Source organism: Chlorocebus sabaeus, chromosome 22, assembly GCF_047675955.1.
Source record: "Chlorocebus sabaeus isolate Y175 chromosome 22, mChlSab1.0.hap1, whole genome shotgun sequence".
NCBI classification, from domain to species: domain Eukaryota; kingdom Metazoa; phylum Chordata; class Mammalia; order Primates; family Cercopithecidae; genus Chlorocebus; species Chlorocebus sabaeus.
In genome coordinates, this window is record NC_132925.1 from 13,112,259 (window position 1) to 13,134,877 (window position 22,619).

The window sequence follows — 22,619 nt, forward strand, 5'->3', positions numbered from 1 at the left end:
ATTTAAGTGAACATAGTGTTCTCTAATTAAAAACATCATGTTTGTGAACTGAATATATCATTATCAAGGCCTTTTCAAACTTTCGTTTAAATTTCATTACCAAGAGCTCTAAAACTGATCACTGATCTTAAGATGATCAACATACCTTTATTTTCTGAAGTTGTGAGAGGACTATCATAAGCTTGTTTTCTTTTTAGTATAAGAAGAGATAGATGGGTGGAAGGATATCCGAGTAACCATTTTCTGGGAGACTGTTTTAAAGATAAGTGCTACTAGTTATTAAAATATAAATTACACCATTATTTGGCTGAAATAGATTGCAATAGGTTGTTCAGCAGTGGGACTGGAAATAACAGAGACCCTCGATAATCATGGAGTGAAGTAAGTGAGAAAGTACCAGGACATTGTTATTTAGCCTTTGGGATTTGGAATGTGAAAGAATAAGAATATCCCGATATTACCAGATTATCAGTGGTTGAAAGTTGAATGGAGCAACTGTGAATTGTTTCTCTCGCAGAACCCAGAGATCCTAACGTGAGACGGTGAGGGAGGGAGATGTGTATTGTTAAGAAATGTAGGTTTGATCTGTATTACTTTTACGGCACAGAATGAGGAAAGAATGTGGACCTCAGGCTGGGGCTGGACTTGCTCATGTCCCTAAGATGATGAAGGTTACTTCCCTGTTTAAAAAAACAACAACAACAAAGTATGCTCTATGCGCCCTGAAAATCACTGTGCCAGATCTACTAAAAAACCACGATACCACTGGGTGTAGAAATACAGAGACCATCTGATCCAGGCTGTGTATTAGTGTCTTTCTGAACCACAAAGAACTCAGAGAGTTATGATCACATTGAACACAGTAAGGAATAAATAGAATCATTTTTTTTCAGTTATACAAACACGATTGACTTTTTAACGAAAGACTGCTATTCTTTCAAATAACACACGTTTCTCTCGCATTTCAGTTCCTTGTGCACTCACACTGCCATATGACACTGCTATCAAGCCTCTCATTTCTTCGGTGAGTTAAACAGAGCATGGATAGCAAACAGTAAAATAGCTACTTTTCATGGAGCACAAAAGAGGGTGCATTTTTCTCAGCATAGCAGACTCATCACAACTTCTGTGTTTCCTGTCCCATGGGCGACGCCCCTACTCCCACCCAGTCTCCTTCCTGGGCAGCTCTGGGCTGCAGAGCCAGCAGCGTGCCATCCCGCTCTGCTTTAGCGCCCGCTGGAGACGGCACTAGGACCCAGGGAAGTCCCCGAGCGGGGTTCGCGGAAAGGCAGCCAGACTCCTCCTTATCTCCAGTGTCAAACTTGACATCAGCCTGCGAGCGGAGCATGGTAACTTCTCCAGCAATCAGAGCGCTCCCCCTCACATCAGTGGCATGCTTCATGGAGATATGCTCCTCTCACTGCCCTCTGCACCAGCAACATGGATTGTCACCTCTCCATCCTCCTCCTCCTCAGCTGCTCTTTTCTCAACTGCTTCGGGGAACTGATTCCGCAGCCTTCCAATGAAGGTAAGCCAGGTACCGCGACGCGCGGAGCCCTGCCCCGCGGGCTCACGCTCTCCAAAGCACGTTCTCACCGAAGCCTTGCGCGTCGGGAAGGTGCCTCCGAATAGAGCGGTTTGCTCTTAGTGAACGAAAGATGTGCCTTTTTTTTTTTTTTTTTTTTTTTCAACTCTCTTCTAAAACACTTCAGAAGATAATTTTAGATGGTCTAAACCTTGAAAATGTGTTTTTAATTTGATACCAATTCGAGCAATTACCTTGTTTGCCAATTTGAACAGAAAGAAAGAAAGAAAATCCTCCAGCGTTGCAACCCGGTTATGTTAATTGCCAAATAGCCAAGGCAGTATTTTATTTTCTAATTATGACCATGTGGTACTCCGAGAAGTTTGAAAGAAAATTCAACCTTCCTTTCCTAGACTCTTTAGTATGTTTAAAGGTAATGACAGGTTGTTCCTACTTGGGATCATGGCATTTATGAATGGACTAAAGGGAAATGAGTTTGTCGAAGCGGAGGTGCGCGTGTGTGTTTATGTTGCAAGGGCTGTGTTGAAGTTGTGTGTGTCCCGCCAGGCAATGGTTTGCACTGTGGTACAGGTTCTAATGAGCAGCATATGCCACATTAACATAAGTAATATTTGCAGGAATTACAATAAGCTTAGGTTGGATTCTCTTTGTTTAAAGGCTTGTATACAAATAGGAGAATGTATTTAATGAATAGTGAATAGCTCCTAGGAAGATATAGTAAATAACTGAATAGTAGATTAAGAGAGAATGTTCATATGCAGCAAATGGCATTTCCTTGATGTTGTGTTATTTATTATCCTCGTAATGAGCATTAATTCCTTTTCAATGGGTTAAAGTGCAAATCTAATGTTAAGGACACCGATGTGTTCTATAAGATTGTGTACCTAATACATACATTTTCTTTCTCCTGTATACCTTTTGTGATCTATTCCTAATGACTTGTGAGTGCAGTCACTAACTCTTAAAACAAACTTCTCTAAATAATTGATTAAAGTCACACTTACAACATTAATTTCCTCTCAGTGATTTTGAACTTATAACAATAACATTTAGCAATTTATTTTGCAAGTTAACAATACTGAGCAACTGATGTGCAAACGTCATGTTATATACATCACTCCTTAGAAAATATATTGTCAAGCCAATACTGTTGTATATTATACAGCGTACCTTAATTTTAAAAACACAAGTAAAAACAAAACATTTAGAAAGTTTTTTATTAAATGTAAAAACTGCCTGATACCCTGTGACCTACTTTCACTGCTAATAGAGCAGTCATTTATCTCCTTCCTTACTGACTGCCTTTATCAATTTGGCAGATTTCATTAAATTTTCCGAATCTTTTTTCTAAATAAGAAAATAAAAATTCTAAAATTGTAAGAATCAAGAAAATGATCTTACCCACAAACGACTTTTTCTTTTACAACCCAAATTAAAATGTTTATTGGAAAGTAAGAGTCAATCATTCTTCCTGAATGAAAGGTAAGAGTATTCATTTGTATAATGGGTAACATGTATAATAGGTAACATATCAATAAATTAAAATTAATGTTTTAAAATTTTTTGTTCTTCACAGATATTAAAATATTGACAATCACTAGAAAAATAGTGTTAAAATTCCCACATTGCCATGATAAATTATATTTTCCAGATAGAATGTTTACGAACTATGTAGATAATGGATATTACTGAATTAATTATGCACAAGAATGTAGTAGTCAGTATTTTTGTGGAAAACATAACCTTTAAGTAAACTACAAGAGAAAAAAAAAGACACCAAACTATTTCACACTTATGTAAAATTAATCAGTATTAATTTAATGATAGAGTTAATCAAATGCAAATTGCTTTTAAGCCTCACCTCATATGTGTTTGGGGATATAATGTGCATAATTATACAGACAGGTACACATTAACAATATGTATATAGAAAGGTAAATATATTCAGAAAGCTGACATAATTACATTTAATTTGCTTGGATAAAAGTTTATCCATCGTTCATGGGATTATTCTTTCCAGATTGTGTCCTATGGATAGTGTCTCTTTTCCTTCCTGTGATTATGAAGGGAAGCTTTAAAACAAATTTAAGATGATTTAACTTAGGTAATACTTGAGTGAGATTTTAAATATTAATCCATAACTTGGCTCTCAGTTGAGTTGAATAACATGAAAAATGAAAATGCCAAGTATGTGCCCAGATTTCCATGCAATTTTTCTAACAATGTAATTTAAATAAAAAGCAATTTTTTTGAAAATGTATATATGAGAGGAGTGATTTTAAAATAATATGAATGTAGTTTTCTGATATAATTTTTTAAATTTGAAATATGAAATACTAGACTGTATTTACTATGATTGAAATATTTCAACACTGTAAAAAATGTACGAGAAATTTACTGGAACATATTTACTAGAATATATTCTTCGATCTGTTATGAAGTTAGGCATAAGAGAACCAAGAGAACAAAACCAGGCCATTGACTTAATTGCTAGGACATTTGCAGTTGTGTGATTTGTTTTTAAATTTGAGATTTAATCATTAACTATCAATATTGAAATGCCATGGGTCCCTGATAAGAAAAATAACTTAGAAAATGTTTAATCTGAATTTTCCTTCTATTAATATATTTACAAATACCTTTCTTATATGCTTTCAAGAAAATGACTCCAGGTGATAATAGAGACTCATCAATGATAACAGATATTCATAATTCCATTGATCACTTGACTCAGCAATTGACCTATATACTTAAACAGAGCTTTATAAAAACTTTATTAAATTCTTATCAGATCTCTCTGTTTACACGGCTTAACAAAAGACTTTTAATGGGAAATCAGCTGTTTTTCATAGCAAAGTACGATTGCTACACTATGTATTATTTTAAAAGTTCATATACTTGCTCCTAGTTTCCATACCAGAGGGATGATTAATGGTAAACAGAAATAACATTGGAACAAGTTAAAACTGGATATAAAATAAAATTATCAACTATGGTTACTTCAACCCTTTCAGAATTGGTAAAAGTACTTCCTTTAAACACTTTTATACATTTATGGCAGTCTGGAGTACAATGCACTGTTAATTCATCAATACATAATACACTAAATTGTTTTTTCTATCCAAAAGAGTTCATAAATTGGATTACCATTTATCTAGAAAGCTCTTTATATTGAAAATAAAGTATCCAAAATAAAAGTGAATAAAATTAAATATTCATATTTATATACTAGTTTTTTTAAGACTTTTTTGAGTAGCTAAGACACTATTTCTATGAAATGCATTTCCCTAAATATAAATATTCTAAATACTAGAGGAAACTATGTGATTGTTTAAAACTTAAAAGTAAAACTTGCATATGAATATTATAAGCCTCCCTTTGAGTATTAGGCAAATGTTAGAGAAAACAATCAATTTTTTTCATTTTTAAAAATTACTATAAATTGGCATCACTTTTCATATATAAACACTTTTCCTCAAATAAGAACACACTGTGATTAAAACATTAATAGAGAACTAAGCTATCATATCATCTTTATAAGATTTTTTGGTTTGGAAGAGGGTTTACATTTGCTTTTAATAGCATTTCATCATGCTAGACTAAATAATTGAATGCATTATACATTTTTGTAATTTAATAGCTCTCCTAATAGCTCACCCCTACATCCCCCCTGCCTCCATGGTTAACTGTGCTATTTGCCTGAAGGTAGGAGAAACCTTAATTTCACTATTTTATAACCCACAACAGTTAACACTTGACCTAGGTCATTAACAGGATTATCAGCAAATTTGTTTAAGCTTTTACTGACAATCTGAATTGCTAGGATAATATTTTGAATGTCCTAAAGAAACTTTTTGTAACCTCTCAAAATCTATCATGAAATTAATTCATTCTGAATCTATATTGTTGTAAAGACTAGTACTGATGATAATAATTTGAGTGGTGAAAGTGTTCACTCAGATACCTCAATCTCCTAATTTTTATGTTTCATAATCACACTATTCCAGTCCTTGTCATAAATGAGCAATTATAAACTCTTTTAGATATTACATCTTTTAGTAATAATAATAGATTTATCAATATAAAAGTTTCACCTGTAACAATCAATATTTTTAATTTTATATTTTTTATTATTGTTACCGTAGTTGATAGGATTTTTTTTTTTTTTTTTTGTCTATTTTAAGGTTAAAAGTTAGTTGGATATACTTCTAACTCAGAAGTGACTGGACCTATAAAAGGGAAACTACATGTAATAAAACACCATTGCCACGTGTTAGATCATGGTTGTATTTTATATAAAGTTGTCTTTCCATGAAACACTAGAAATTGGGAGCTATAATGAAAAACACTTTAAACTAATATAAAATTTTAAAACAAAATATTGTACAGAATCAGATCTTAGTTATTTTTAACATTTTTTAGTAGGTTTAGGAAGTTTTAGGTAAAGTTTTTCAGTTCTTGAATTTAATTATGGCTGGCTCCTTGGTTATATTAACAACTTAGTAATCTCACATTGCTTTTAATAAGTTTATTATAAAATAAATGATTTAGTAACATTCTTTATGTATTGCCTACATTTAACATTCAAATTTTGGTGTGTTCTTCAAGGGTCCAACATTTGTAATACTTTTTCACAATAACTTTCTTTATAATGTTAAAATCCTTTCAGAAATTTAAAATTTTTTTGAAATAAAATACATGTAATATTTAAATATCAAATAGTTACTTTTGCAAAGGATTTTTAAAGGCAAAATATATTACCACAATATATTTGATCTACCAATTTCAACACAAATGGAAAAAAAAAAAAAGAAGTGTTCTTGAGAGTTACATTTTCCAAGTCATAAGACCTTCAGGAAAATATTAATAAAACTTTCCTCAAATCATCAAACTTGATAAGTTTTTATAGACGTTTGCTAAAAAAAAAAATCTGTAATCTGGGCTACTTTTTATTTGAATCATTTTTTCAATGATTCTGTTTGGCATAAATACTAGATAGAAGGGGAAACGTGTATTTCTTGAAGAACATTAAGTTTTACAAGTAATTTTCTGTCAAGATCCTCAAATTTGTTTATTTTTTTAACCTGCACACTTTTTCTTTAAAATATTTAGTAAACCTTGTTCCTTTAATTCCTGTTTGAGAGAAGATTTAGAAGAACAGATGCAGGTGTCTCCTTTCGGGTTCTGTTTTCAAAGATCTGGATTTTCTCATCAGGGAGGGTCAATAAAGGGCTTTTACCAAGTACAAAAGTAGCTTTCCACAGATTTTTTAAATAAAGGGTTGACCAGCAGTGTGAAACATTCATTATATTATTCATCCAGGTATACAGAAAACCAGGATTAGAAATTTGCTTCTCAAAAATTTGGGAACCTTAGCTAACTCTTCTGTAACAACTTTAGAAATATTAGTAAAAGCAATATTGTGACATTTACAAAATGCGAAGTCTTCCAAGTCACAAATCAATCCCCCTAGGAAGACATCCCTCAACGTGTTCAGGGTGTGGATACACGTGCGCCACTTGCTTGATTTCATTAAGTCTGTTCCCAGCTGCTTGGTATCAGGTAGTTCTTGGAACCTGGCAGGAGGTTTTCTCCAGGAAAAGTCTGAAAGTCAGCAAGTTTTAGTTTGCCTCCTACCAGCTTCCTTTGTAAAAAAAAAAAAAAAAGGGGGAGAGGGGAGGGTTGTCGTTTACAAAGAAAAAAGTTTTTGCAAGTGAAAAATTTAAAAGTTGATTAGAAAACTGGAGAAGTAGAGAAAAGGTTTTAAAGCCAATGTTAATATATAAATCATTTGCTTAAAAGAAAGACATTTATCACATAAAATATCTGGTTAATCAATTTTTATTAAAGCCCTAAAAACCCCGCACACTTAAAATGGGGTTGGGGTTGGGGAGGGGGCTGCATTTCTTTGTTTCTCTTCTCAAGTTTACACACTTCTGATTGTTTCCCAGAAGAAAATATTTTATCCAGGAAAGTTTTAAGAGTGTCAGCCAAAAAATGCTAAAATGCTTCCCCCTTTGAATGTCTGGACGAATGCATGTGGAGGGGTGGATGGAATCAAAACCAGTTCAGCAAATAAAGCCTCAAACTTGGAGTGATGTTATTAAACTGGAAGCCCTGAGTGTGGACATCCCCCAACCCTTCATTTTCTAAACCATGTCCCGCTGTTCCAGTCAAAGCAAAGGGTGAAAATCCACATAATCCAAACCAACATGGTGAAGTGAGAATAATAGGTGAGGAAGGAGGAGGAAAGCAAGTGGCAGCACTGCACAAACAAACTGTTGTGAATACTCCTCGCCATGGACAGGAGTGGCCACAGGAGGGGATACTGCCTTCCTTTTTCTTCGCCCTACACTTCCCACATTTAATAAAGCAATCTTCATTAAATTACAAAAGTGTGTCCTGCGAAATTTTAGCACAAAGCAGAGCTGTACGGGTAGAGACAGTAATGTGGCAACAGGGAGATGAGCAAGTGCTCCTTGCTGCCACCACACCCACCGTCAGGGTTGCCTTAACCACAAACTATTCTCCGCTAGGTCCAGGCTCATTGGAAAACAACCGTGGCTCTCAACAGTTCACTGCTTACTCACTCTGCATCAAATTAAAGATGAGATTTAAAAAAAGAAAAAGAAAAACACATCTCGGGGTGCGGGTAAAGCAGTCCCAGCCCTCTGGAGGCCAGCGGGTTCTTTGTGCAAGAGACTCTCCGCGCCTGGCTGCCAAAGTCATTCCCGGAGCGCGACCAGGGTGCCACGGCCTCCGTCCCGGGGTAGGGTGGGTGGGCGAGCGCAGTCTGATGCTCTTTTGCTCCGGGTTTCTGCCTCCGGGCGGACGGTGTAGGCTCTGCGATGCAGGCGGTAGCTAGCAGAGCGCGAAGGTGCAAAGTTACGCGAACACCAGCGCCAGGAGGAGACTGGAGCGCGCGCGAGGCAAACGTGCGCCCTCTGCCTGCTGCCTGGGATCTGCTGACACTGGGAGAGCACGGCGTCCTCCTTAACACCTGGACCCTTCTTACCTGGGCGTCAGTAAGACGCCAGAGTCCGTGCGCCTTGGACGGGTCTGGCAGGTCCTGACCTGAGGAATAGACTTTGATTCAGGATCTACCATCGTCCTGCCGCCGTTTACATTGCTGTCAGCTAGGCTTTTCAGTTTGATGTTTGGAAGTGCTGTGTCTCTTTTCCATCCGTGTTCGTGGGTTCACCAGGTGACAGCCAAGGGAAGGAGATATTCTGCAAGGTTCGCTGCAGGATTGAGAAAGCATCTCTTACTGGGTGCGCTTGGTTGAGGCTCACAGGAGTTGCCTCATACGCCCTGTTGTCCAGTTTGCTGATTTCTAACCCTATCCCTTTACTATTTCTTCATCTTTTGGACATTCAACTCTTTGGGTGTCGCTAGACTAAAATGAAGAAATTTATTTTTTAGAAAAATTTTCTTTAAAACTACCTGCTAATGCCACCTGTTAGGCCCCTAGTAATTGCTGAGGGGGTGTCCGTAAACTTTGCCCCTGTGCATATTCAAAAGTTGTCTGTGTTCTCCCAAAACTCATGTGTGACTGACACCGTTTTATTAAAACAGGATTTTTCCTCTTCCAATATTGGGAGTAAACAGGGAATGAGCCAGAGAGGGTTTTGGGAGCTGTGCTATCGATATACGTTGGTGGTTGGGTGATCCTGATGCGTCTGTGGCTGTGTTAGAACTTCAGTGTTTTTCATAAAAGATGGTATTATTACATCCTGTAGACTTCAAGACGAATATATCCTCAGTACCATGTTCAACATTGAGAAAATAATTGTTCAGTGTTCGCTGGCAAACAGATTTTTCCCTTACATTATCATTCATGACTTACTGAACCTCATGCAATCGTTAAAGTAGCCCTAAAATAGGTAACGTGACATTTCCCATTGTTACAACTGAGGAAACTGAGAAAATGGATCCTAATAAAGTAGTAACTAAGCCAAGCCCTCTCTCTTGTCTTTGTCTTTTGATTTTAACCTCATATGTTTTCTTCTAGACACAAACGCCTACGAACTAGGGAGGCATCCTTGTCAGGAAAAGCACTAGCTTCTCAACCTTAATCCCACTGACTGTACTAATTTGTCTTCTGACTTTGCAAGGATGACTTAGAAACAATCAGAAATTTGTAGTGAAAAATGGAAGGAAACCATATAAATGGGAGTACTTTGGAACTGTAAAGTGGTTCCACTCATAAGTTATGATTATCTGCATGGGTGGGGAACCCACTAAGAAACTAAGTTAAAGAAATTTGATGTAGACAGAAGAGCAGATAAAAATATCTGTGATGACTTTTCTTCACACGTTCTTTCCTCTGTGTTCCTTTCCTGACACTCAAACACTCCTTTCCTCACCCTGGAGAGAAGATTTTGTCAAGAATTCCATACATACAGATAGTGAGGAAATTGTCAATATAACCAGAGTGTGATTATTTAGGGTTATGTGTAATAAAAATGAAGTGTTAATTAACAATTGGAATTGTCTTAAAGGTCAGTAATAGAAAATAGAACATGGTCCAAAAAGTGGACTTTAGTCTCTGTGGAAATTTCCCCCCACTTAAACTACAATTTTTAAATTACTTAAGATGAGAAAATAAAATTTTAGTGATTTAGCTCTTCTTTCATAAAAATACTTGTATTCTATTTAACTGTAGCCATTGAGAAAAGGTAGCTAAAACAGGCTTTTGAAAGGTAGCAAATTAAGTTGGGGGCAATTATATTTTTCATGTGGGTATTTCAGCACATATGTTTTGCATTAATTGCTGCAATAAATTCTGTTAACCTGGCAAAGAGCAAAAATAGCATATTGATGACATCAGGCTTCCAAAGCAGAAAGCAGCTTTTAGTATCTTGCTTTCTTCACTGTAACATAAAAAAAAGAAAAAAAGAAAAAAGACTAATGTGTTATCCGTTATGTTCCCAAAGAGTTAGCCAGTCTTTCAAGCTATTGGCATGTTTTCCATGAACAAAAGTGAAGAATTAGCAACAAACTTTTTCCCATTACTTCCAGAGAATTCATGTCAATTACTCATTTTCCTATTACCTGATTTTTTATATTCATATTTGTTACTCATTTCCCTATTATTTGATTTTTTTTATATTTATCTTTGGGTTTTCAGAACTCGCTCACATCAAGGCAAATGTAAACTGACTTTAAAGACTCCAGACTGAGCTGTCTTCCCTTTTAAGACAAAAATCTTGACTGATTACATAGCAGGGCCTCAAAAGCACTTGAGCAAATAGATAATTGTGGGTTAATTTTATTACCAAGAGGTTTATTTAGTCAATATCAAAACTGTTTCTTCTTGCTTTTTTAATGCATTCATTTTGAGAAGGTTAATGTATGTTTTTTCAATTAATAGTTAAGAAAAATAGATGAATAAGCTCTACAGGTCCAGTAAGTGTAAACTGCCTCATATAAGGCTTTACAATTTTACTTTTTGCTTCTGATAAAGTTGATTGATTTCCAATCAACAGGAAATTGTAACATTTCCTATCTACCTCAGATTGACTAAGGGGAACACAGAGTAGCTTGTTAGTAGTCAACATACATTTATTTCCTGATTTGCAAACTCAATGTAGCAATTAATAAAACTGTTTAGCTTTCAAAGGGATATATTCTTTCGTTGCATATGATGGCAGTCTTCACACTGAGGGAAAGTCTGGGAAGCTAATTTGCAATGTCTTCCATGTGGATTATCTAACTAATCCTCTGGGTAAGCAAAACACCACTCACAGGAAAAGTCCATTTGCAGCCCTGTGTGGTGTGTTATATCACCAACAGTATTGTCCTCTTACAAAACTGAGCTATTCCCAAACTGTAAGCAAAATTTTATGAACAAATATATACCTTTTGACCTCTCTATGGCATATAATTTTATTTTTTTTGAATTATAAACGTGGTGTGAAAAAAAAAAAAACCATTGATTTATTTGTCACTATCTAATCTTGTTCATTTTCCCCAACTGTCCTCTAATCATCTACACTATTCAAAGGTGGCAAAAAGGCTAGAGTTATATACAAATCCCCCTCAAATAAGTCACAGCTGATCATGGTAGATTTTGCTTTTTTACAGAATAAAAGAACTGGCAGCATCATAGAAAAGTAGAACTAGAATTAAAGTAGATTGTTACTCTTTTATGAAATCTATAAACACCACCAAATCTAGTAACTGCCAAATATTGGAAATATTTTCAAAGAGGCAGTAAAAAGGAATTAGTATTTTTATCTTGGTTGGCTTTTACTATCTGGTTTACCATAGATAAGTTAATACTCATTTACGTTAGATAACTCAAAAAGATAAACTTAGAGATTTTATTATAGTGTTTTTGACACTTCTGATCTAAATTATGATTTGATTGTCCTTGTTCTCTGAAAAAGAAATTTCCACATGTAATTATAGTATTTCTTGTGACTAAACTAGTTAATCAATGCTTAACAATGGTGTTTCTTTCTATATTTTCAGATACAAATGCTTGTCTTTGACATTTGTACGTTGAATAAGAAAAATTTTTCTTACCTTTGAAAGTGATGTTCTAAATCATACTAAAAGTTTTAATATTCCCACAAAAAATTTAAAATGAGAGGAGGAAAACTAAAAAGATATAAAATTAGTAATATTCCTTTAAATTTTTCTTTCCAAAGGTGATCCTTTGGAAATTAACTCAGCTTTTTTTTTTTTAATGTTTGGCCAGGTTTGTAGTAGATTTACTACCCTAACCCTAATAGTGAAAACTTTGGAACTCTAAATGTAATGACAAAGACACACATTTAAGAATCATTAAAACGAGTCAAGAAAAAGGTTGACATATAACTAATTTCGTATTACATAATAATAAGTCATCTTTCATATTATAATAATTTATTGTTTGTGTTTGTTTATTTATCAAACTGTTTACCTGAGGATTAGTTATCCACTGGAGTTTGAAAAAAAAAAAATATGCTAGGGACTGGAATGCTCTGTGCTTTTGAAGATGTCAAATTCAATGGGATAAATGAATCTAAAATGAATACTTACATAAAAATGGTTATAGATATGAGAATTATGAAAAATATGATATGAATCTTCGGTGGAGGGTGCAATTTAAGTCCCAGAACAGAGTCCCTGAGAGACAGGGAGAATTTTTTTAAGGTAAAAGATAATAATAAATTCCTAAAAACAAGGAGTAGGAGATTAACTGATTTGCTTAAGTTCATGTGGTGGGGATAATTTTAACCCAGATTTATTTTTAACTGCATGTAACTTTAAAAATAATTTAAATGAATATGTAACAAAGACACATTTTTAAGCATGTCCAAAATAACTAAATATTCAGAAACCGTTCTTATTAAGCACATACTTAAACTGATGTAAATTCTGTGTGAGTGCATGTGAATATATTGGAAACACACGTGGCTGAATATCAAAATAGAACCATCACCAAATAAAAACTTCTGTAGATGCTATTTCTATTATGATTATACTACCCAAAAATACCTCATTGGTCTTTATTTGCATTCTACCATCTCTTTCATCAATAAAGTAAAAGTTTTCTGCGTATTTCAATGTGGAGTTTGATGCTTTCCATTGACACCATGCTCCTAAGATGTAAGGGAGAAGACTAGTGTTTTGAAATAAACTGCTAAGAATGTGGTACCATATTTGATCCTTTGTGGACCATTATAAAAACCCAAAAACAAACCTTGAAGAATTTGTTTATGTGTGTGTGCCTATGTTTGTAGATGTCAGTCAAATTTGTATTGTCGCAATCAGAATAAATGATACACATGAGATTTCAGATAATCCAGATATTCTGCAGAATATGATGAAGTCAAAGCTTTATTCTGATTGTAGTTTTCCAGAAATTTGTTTAATCAGGAAACCAATTTCTTCTACAGTGGGGTTCTTTCAAAACAAATACATGTGTATGTATGTGCACGTCTGTTTGAGAATGCCAAAATATCCAGAGGATGTTTTTAAATTTAAACTTACTTTTGTCTCATCACTACATTCTTTGTTTGCTATGCTAGAATTTTGAATCTTTATATCCAAGGGACTTCTAGGAACAATTTTATTTCTAAAGGAAATATTATATTACAGTTATTCTGTAGGCCAATTTTCTTCTTCGATTTTCACAGCCAACAGTCAAACTCTGGCTGAATAGAGAGAGAGCCTGTACTATCTGGATGTCGATATTCTACATTTTATGATAATACAATTTTTTTAAATACCAAGATAGACTGAATTTATGGGGTGAAGGCAAAATGCATATGCTGTAGTTTAAACTGCTATTTCCCTTAATGACTATTTGTATTTCATAGTTGAGTAATATATTTTCATTTTTCGCTTTTTAATCTTTCAAAAAGGTCTCTCTGAATTGGATGTAAACAAGTCATTCTATTACTTCTGGAACACTTTAAAAAGCAAAATTGTGAAAAATAAAATGCTGTTTACATAATAATGTCCTAGTTTTAGAAACTTACATTTTGGGAGACACATTTTACTTGTCTGAATGATTCATAATATCGGTTAACAATAGAGAGAAACAAAGAGCTGTTATTTAAGTCAGGCTGTTAGTGTACTAAAAATTCACTGGCAGTAGAGCATCACAACTTATTTATGTGAAAGGATTATTTTGTTATAAGAACACATTTCCTACTGATATCTTGATACCTGTTTGTTCCATAATAGTTTTGATATCAGTATGACCTTTATATTTCTCTGATTAAAAGAGGAAAAAAGAAAATTTTGATACTTTATAAACAGCATAGGATTGACATTTACTAAAGTGTACAAGTTTCAAGTAGAATTTTGTTCTACATCATTTCCTGAGTCACTCTAGTTATAAAAACACAGACTCATCTTACTGTGAGACTCTGTTTTGATTCCAAGGAGTTCCCCCTACTGTTGGCAAAGACTGAGATGAGACAACTAATTACAATTTCTTCTATAACTAAGATCTTGATAGAAATAAATCCAAAATTATTGCCCAGGAGAAAAAGCTAATGAGAAAGAATAAGTTAAGGGCAGAAATCTTCTTATATCACATAAACAGGCTGTTAAAATACCACCTGACACAAAAGGTTTTTCATAACAATGTTTAACATGGCAGCATTTAAAAAATTATTACATTGGCCGGGTGCAGTGGCTCACGCCTGTAATCCCAGCACTTTGGGAGGCCAAGGCGTGCGGATCACGAAGTCAAGAGATCGAGGCCATCCTGGCCAACATAGTGAAACCCTGTCTCTACTAAAAGTACAAAAATTAGCTGGGCGTGGTGGCCCATGCCTGTAATCACAGTTACTCAGGAGGCTGAGGCAGGAGAATCGCTTGAATCCAGGAGGCAGAAGTTGCGATGAGCCAAGTTTGTGCCACTACACTTTAGCTTGGCGACACAGGGAGACCCCGTCTCAAAAAAAAAAAAATAATAATAATAATAATAATAATAATAAATAAAATTTAAAAATATAATGCTTGGGTAGAAAGAAAATAAATAAATACAAACAGAAAGTCCACAGGAACAATTAAATTAAGAATATGCAAGCGCAGTAGATAAAAGTTGTTGCAATACAGAAGTACATCCAAAAAACTATCTTCTCTAAACTTCTCAATGTCATACCTTGGTGCATACAGTAAAACAGAAAAGCTGAGCTTTGGTGAATCCTATCAGAAAATATTTGTCGATTTCTTAATTCTGTATTATGTTTGACCAGAGAACTACACAGAGAATTATAACACTGAGAAGAAAATTTATTTCTTTCTGTATCATTTTCTTCAATTTGTGACATTTAAATATACTTAGAAGCAGATTGAAGAGCTCTGTGTAGTCCTGTAACCTAGAGCAAAGTTATTCTGCTTATTATAACAGAAAGTGATGAAAATGATAAAGATAAGTATTTGTGAAATGAGGCTGGGACAATTACAGTGATGGTGTGCATAGAAAGAAACTGTCATTACTCTTTTGTAAAAACAAGATGTAATCAAAGGATGGGCTTATTTTCTATTGCAGTGGTTTTATAGTTATTTGTACTGGGCCATAAAAGTCCCTTATAACTGAAGGTTTTACAAGAAAACTTATGCATTATTACATGAGTTTGAAATTCTTTAGCCATTAAAGCCTACTGTTCACCTTGAAATGATTGTTTAATAATTATTTATAACTGAGTTTCATAAAATGCAACTACAGCATTACCACAAAGCCTATGGGTATATTATTAGGTAATTGGAAAGATCTGCTTCAGTAAAAAGCTGTGGCATTTAATCTTAAAAACGTTTTAGAACTGTCTGCATGTTTGTAGCACTTAAAAATCTTTCAAGGTGTGAATATTAGTTTCATTCTCAGTCTTTCTAAGTGGACAAGTAGCCACTATGAATCAGAATTTAGAAATGTCCTTTAAAAATCTTTATGTGTTAATAATTCTCTACAAATCAAAACTCCAGAAGCTTGTACATTTTTAATCTGCCCTCACTAACTGGGAACATTTGTTTCAAGCCCTTATTTTAGTAACTGAGAACTTGAAAAAAAAAAAAAATCTTAGTTTGTTCCTTTTACTAAGAAGAAAAGATGATGTAAATTATTGGAATAGGCAATTCTTTGTGACACTGCCAATACTAATGAGCAATTTTACTAGTAGTGGACTTTTGATTGAGTCTCTCCATTGTGATAGAGGACAGGAAAGGAAGAGAGACGATGGCTCTGGGAATCTTAATCCCAGAATCCAACAGAGGGGGAAATGGAACAGCAGAAATCAGTGGCAGAAATGACGTCCAGGTTTCCTCCTTTCCATGAGTACTTATTACCAATTTGAGCCAATTTGCTCTATACTTTGTTCCTTTTTTTGTTTGCTTGCTTTGTTTTGTTTTGTTTGTTTTTGAGACGGAGTCTCGCTCTGTCTCCCAGGCTGGAGTGCAGTGGCGCGATCTCGGCGCACTGCAAGCTCCGCCCCCAGGGTTCAAGCGACTCTCCTGCCTCAGCCTCCCGAGTAGCTGGGACTACAGGTGTGTGCCACCACGCCGGCTAATTTTGGTATTTTTAGTAGAGATGAGTTTTCGCCATGTTGGCCAGGCTGGTCTTGAACTCCTGACCTCTGGTGATCCGCCCGCCTCAGCCTCCCAAAGTGCTGGGATTACAGGCATGAGCCACTGTGCCGGGCACTATACTTTGTTCTTACTCCTTTACTCCATTCTACATCTTATTTACATCAGAAACCACCATTCTTTCTTTCCAGATCTCAGTAACTTAAAGCCAAATCAACAGTCCAAGTAAGGATTACCTTCCCCTTCTCATGAATATAAGCCCCTTCTAGTCATACATCTCTATTTAAAAGCAATTAGAGGCAGTAAAACATGTACAAGAAAAACCTAGAACCATATCCATCGATACATAAGACGTTAATTTCCAAATTCATTTTTGCCCAGAAAAACTCCACTTATTTATTTACTAACTTAAATAGAATCATGACATTTAAAAACATTTCCAATTTAAATCACTTTCATTAAAAGAGTTAATATATGCCGTATAGTTCTTTGAATATAAAATATTCTAAAATTAACAAAATAATGTGTTTTCTGTTACACACCAAAAATATATGGCAATCACATCATTAGAATATGAAATCTGGGAAGGGATAACTTACAGCTTCAATAAATAACTGGCATGAGATAGCCATTAAAGAATGAAGTCATGCATATGTTCCTATCTAGCCTTAAGTAAGTTTTCGTTTTGTCAGATTTTATCATTGTGAACTCACATTGTCCAGCAATTGAAATAAACTATCCAATTACTAGTGCAATTATAACTCAGTCCACAGTATTATATTTGTACGTCACAACTCATCAGACTATCATGTCTGTCCTAGCGTTTGAAAGTAAATGATCAGGTCTACATATGTTTAGAGAGCGGACAGCATTCTAGTAACCAAGGTTCTTGCCTGTATCAGTGTGGGGTTTAAGGTATGTATTGCAATGTTACATTGAGTCAATGTATGCAGATAAATCCCTCACAGATTTACTTTGAAATTCCATTCATTTTCTTTTCTTACCTCAATAATGCTATATACTCAAACTGTTCTATAATGCGTCACAGGAGATTTGAGGTTTGTATCCTGGGAGTCCCGATTAAGTAACCATTCACTTTAAAGTACTTAGAATTCTTAGACGGTGTTATTTTTATTTGGGTACAAACAAAAGGGACTTTATAAATCCAAATTATATGCTTTTAAAATGTGTTTTGAAGTTCACTATTCTACTCTACTAGGTCATGTATTTAGGTCATGTAATTGAATTATAAATATAATTCAGAAGTCAAAATGGAACTGTTGTCAAATAATATTAACGTATTAAATTTACAAGAAGGGAGTCTGTACAGCATGTTATAAACTCATGGTGGTTTTAAAGATATTTATGGTATTTGAACATCACAGCAACATTGCAAGATACTCAGGGTAGATATAATTGATAGACAATAGAATCAGTCAGAAGTAATGCTGCTAATTGTGTTTTTCTCATTTGTGCTAAATGGAGTACACTAAAAATTTAATTTCTGAGTAAATGCAATAAATTTAATTAATCTACACTTACTTTAATTGACTGTACGGTCTAACTTATTTTGGTTTGTTCTCGTTTGAGTAGAAACCAAATGCTGATGTGATTAGTCCAGTTCTTTTCCATTGTTCTTATTATCAGAAGAAACTTAAGGATATGGTAGTTCATTAGCTGATAACCTACATTCCAATAAGTAATTTACTAAATAGAGTCTATGTAATAACCACATCTTCTTCTCCTCACTCTGGTTACTAATACTGAGATTAAACTAGTAATTGATCTTAGCATGTGGAGTAACATATAATTATCATTTAGTAATGTGCAATTAGCACCTAAACACAATGATACATTAAGCCATTTAAATCCCTAAGGACACTGCAAATATAATCTAATAATTTATGCATACTGGCAAGCTGATTTCTACTATGCAAATCCCATATAAAGCTCAGAGAAATTAAATGATTGGTATGAAACAACTAACAATTGAACTAGGTATATCTTTTATGAGAATGAGTGTTGGTAATATCCTTTAATTTAAAGGTGAGGAAGTATTTTTGTATTTTCAAAAATTTTCTAACGCTGATCTGAAATATAATCTATAACATTGATTAATTGGTAGAGGGTTTTTAATTATTTTTCAGAGATAATTGCAATATAATTAAGCATACTGTTAATTTCCAAACTGATATCATGGGAAATAATTCAATTATGGAAATTATACTGTGTAATCCATGCAGCGGCTATCTATCTTCTGTTTTAATCTAAATACACTTCCTTCTCATTAGGATTAATTTATTGGGAAAACATTCTTTAATCATCAAGGAATTATAATGTAAAAGGTAAAGTTTATGTTTGTCTTTCACTAGTAAAACTTAAAGAATCTAACTTTGAGAATTGTATTTCTTTCACATTGTAATGATCAAGAGCCTTACTTTTACTCACCTAATGTATTTATCAACTAACCAGGTAATCAAAATTTTAGTACTATCTGAAAATTTACAAATCTAATGTCTATCAAATATGTAATTTATTTTTTTTAACATTTTATAAGATTATATTTCCTTTACAAAAAATAGTTGAGATGATTTTTTAGTATATCAAATATGTAATTTATTTTTCTTAACATTTTATAAGATTAATTTTCCTTCACAAAAAATAGTTGAAATGATTTTTTAAAGTCTATCAGATATGTAATTTATTTTTCTTTACATTTTAAAAGATTAATGTTTGCTTTGCAAAAAAAAATTACTTGAGATTATTTTTAACTTGAGATTATTTTTAAAAGAATGGTGCTTTTCATGTATCAGGAAACACTTTCTAAACAACATGAGAACATGTTGTGCAGTGTACGTATTTACATTATGTTTTGGTGTGTGTATATATGTAATCCCTGAAAATGATTCCTTTCTATTGTATGTATTGATTTTCATGGTCTGGTTCATGTTAATAATGCATGCTGAGTTTATGTAACCTTCCTTCACATCCTCCATTAGTCAATCATGGATTTTTTTTTCTAATTTAGAAGAAAGATGAGGTAAAATCATAGTTTCCATTATTTAATAGGTCAGATAGACAAAGCGAACCTTTTGTTATTAATTGTATTTGAAGTGCTGTTTTATATTTAATTTTCTAACCCATTACAAATTAATATTCGGTGTGGAAAATAAACAACGTTCCATCTTCTTTTAATAATATATGCAATCATATGCATGTTATATTTTACTTTTCGTGTACAAACATCGATGAAAAGTCATTAGAACTAGCACGAAGTTCTGAGTAAAACCACTAAAGTCTTTGAGTAAAAATACTTGCTCTGCCGCCCAGGCTGGAGTGCGCTCACGCGATCTTGGCTCACTGCAAGCTCCGCCCCCCGGGTTCCCGCCATTCTCCTGCCTCAGCCTCCCGAGTAGCTGGGACCACAGGCGCCGCCATCACGCCCGGCTAGTTTTTTTGTATTTTTAGTAGAGACGGGGTTTCATCGTGTTAGCCAGGATGGTTGCGATTTCCTGACCTCGTGATCCACCCGCTTCAGCCTCCCAAAGTGCTGGGATTACAGGCTTGAGCGACGGCGCCCGGCCAAAATAACTACTTTAAATAAGTAAAGCTTTACACAGGTGTTATTATAAAACATAGTTTTACTTTTATTTCTCCTCAAATTGGTAGTTAAGCTTTTTGTTTGTTACATGTAAGTAAATAATGAATACATTTTTAAAAAATACACATTGCGGAAAAATATGTTGAGTATTAGCCAGGGACAATATGAAGGTGCCATATTAAATATAAATAAACATATATTGATTCACTGTAGCAACATATTTAAGAAATGAATTAATTGTGAAATCATATGCAAATTTATCAGATTTAATATTTTTGAAGTTATTTTGATATGCTAGCATTAATATTGTTTTCTATTTTGCATTTTTATTGTTTCCTCTTTAAATCTGTAATTATTATGTAAGAAATTGTCAGTATATTGAACATTAACCTATCCTTGTAAATAAATGCGAACAGTTTAAAAGGACACAGAAACTTTTGATCTCTTAACTTTCCCTGTGTATTTTTTGTAACTCCCTTTTTTTATACTAATTATAGACTTATAATGAAAAGGAAGAGTTATGTTTTTTGAGCAATATCAACAACAGACAATGTGAACTCAACAGAAGCAAATAGAAATAATTCACTGTTATTAATTGTGTTTGTGTATCATGTTTTATTTCAGTCAATCTACTGGATTCAAAAACAATTCAAGGGGAGCTGGGCTGGATCTCTTATCCATCACATGGGGTGAGTTTAATAAACTATCAAAAGGAAACATCATTTTCTCCATTACCTTTCTTAGGGAGCAGATGAATTTATTGTATTCTCTAAAGAGAACTCTTGTACTTCTGGTGACAAATTATATTTATAGGAGTATTCAATATATGGAGTAGCACAGCTTGACATTTGTGTCCAGTGGAGTTACTGAGAATTTTGAACATTTTTTTTCTTCTTATCAATTGCTTGAATGGATTGATTAAATAGTTTAATTATTGTTGGCATCATGTTAATGATTTAAGAGTGACTTTTTTTTTTTTTTTTTTTGATGTGATCAGAATAGGTGAATTAATTAGACTGCCTAAATTTCAGGTGATGTAGAAAGTTTGTATTTGGAGATGGTAATCTCCAAAGTCATAGCCTTAAAATCAACCTCGGTAACTGCTCTTCCAAGTAGGTAGAATTTATTGTTCAACATTATAAACCTATATTGTCTTAATTTACTTGTTTAAAATGTCTACAATTTGCCTAGATCAGTTTAAAAATGGGGATATCACTTAGAAAAAATCTGCTGCTGCCTTTAAGTTTTAAACTTTTTATGTAGCTTTGGTATTTTATCAATCCAGATACAAATTACAGAGTGTGTAGCATTTTGGTGCTCTAAATGACTGTAATGAGCCTTTTCTGGGAGAAAATTTTTCTTGTAGTTTTTCTGAAAAATGGGGGGTAGGGTTACATTTCTCAAACTCTTTTCCCTATACAATTGTGTAATAAATTCCCCAACATACCTTTTTGGTTCTAAGTATAGCTTGTGAAATATGCGAAATATTTTGAAATATTTGTCATAGGAACAAGCGTATGTATTCCTGTCCTTCTATGATAGTCATCTTTTCAAAAGATTGTAATTACTTCCACTTCGTATTGGTGTTCAGTCTTTAGAGTTTTGTGCCTAAATATACACAGTTTTATGATAGCACCAGCTTCTTCACCAGCGGATGTTTTCCATCAGAGATACTTCATCTATCTGTCATCTTTGTATCTGCTTCTCTTCCTGACACACCTTGACTTTGACAATATGCCAAAACCTAAAATCAAGCCTTCATTAGTTACTTTAGAGCAGAGAGTATGAAGTAAGCCAGGATTTGGTTTTCCCAGAGGTGTAAAAGGAATCAAATGATTTGGATAAAAGCACAGCCTAGGTTGTCATAAAGAGTGAATTGAAACTCAAGAATGAGCTGGAAAACTCATTTGAAACTAATTATCTAAAAGTCAAACCTTACCTTAATTTGATTTTAGAAATTTAAATTTTTCATGACTCTTTCAGCTAATATACCAGAGAACCTGCTGCCTCAGGATATAAGAAAAGCAAAAACTATAGTATTGTTTAGTTACTATATATTAGTATATAGTATACTATATACCATATATACATACTATATACTATATATACTATATAATATGGTATATATATTACTATATTAGTATCTATAAGTAATAGATACATATATGTTTATTTTTTAAAACAAGAAATTATCTTATATTTCACAGCAACAGTCTGGCTGATGTTTTCCTTTAAAGAAGGTATAGTGGTAACACGTTTTTATATATTGAGAGTTGGGGGAAATGAATTCCCCCATTGTTAATCTCGTAGATAATGTGATGGGGTAGAGTTGGCACTTCTACTTCCAGATCTATGCTGGAGGTAGACAGTGGGGTGTTCTTAGCACCTTGCTGGGTAAAGTGTGACACAGGGACAAACCAGCAACATCAACATGTGGGAGATTAT

At 33.9% G+C, this 22,619-nt stretch overlaps 1 protein-coding gene across 1 annotated transcript in view; it reads left to right on the forward strand.

Annotated features, from left to right (window-relative positions):
- The first annotated feature begins 1,207 nt into the window (after positions 1–1,207).
- EPHA3 (EPH receptor A3) overlaps positions 1,208–22,619 on the forward strand; it is a 357,317-nt gene continuing 335,905 nt past the window's right edge. The window contains exons 1-2 of the mRNA XM_007986149.3: positions 1,208–1,528; positions 20,799–20,863. Coding sequence (XP_007984340.1) covers positions 1,441–1,528; positions 20,799–20,863 — 153 coding nt within the window. The 5' untranslated portion in view covers positions 1,208–1,440. The remainder of the gene's footprint in view (positions 1,529–20,798; positions 20,864–22,619) is intronic.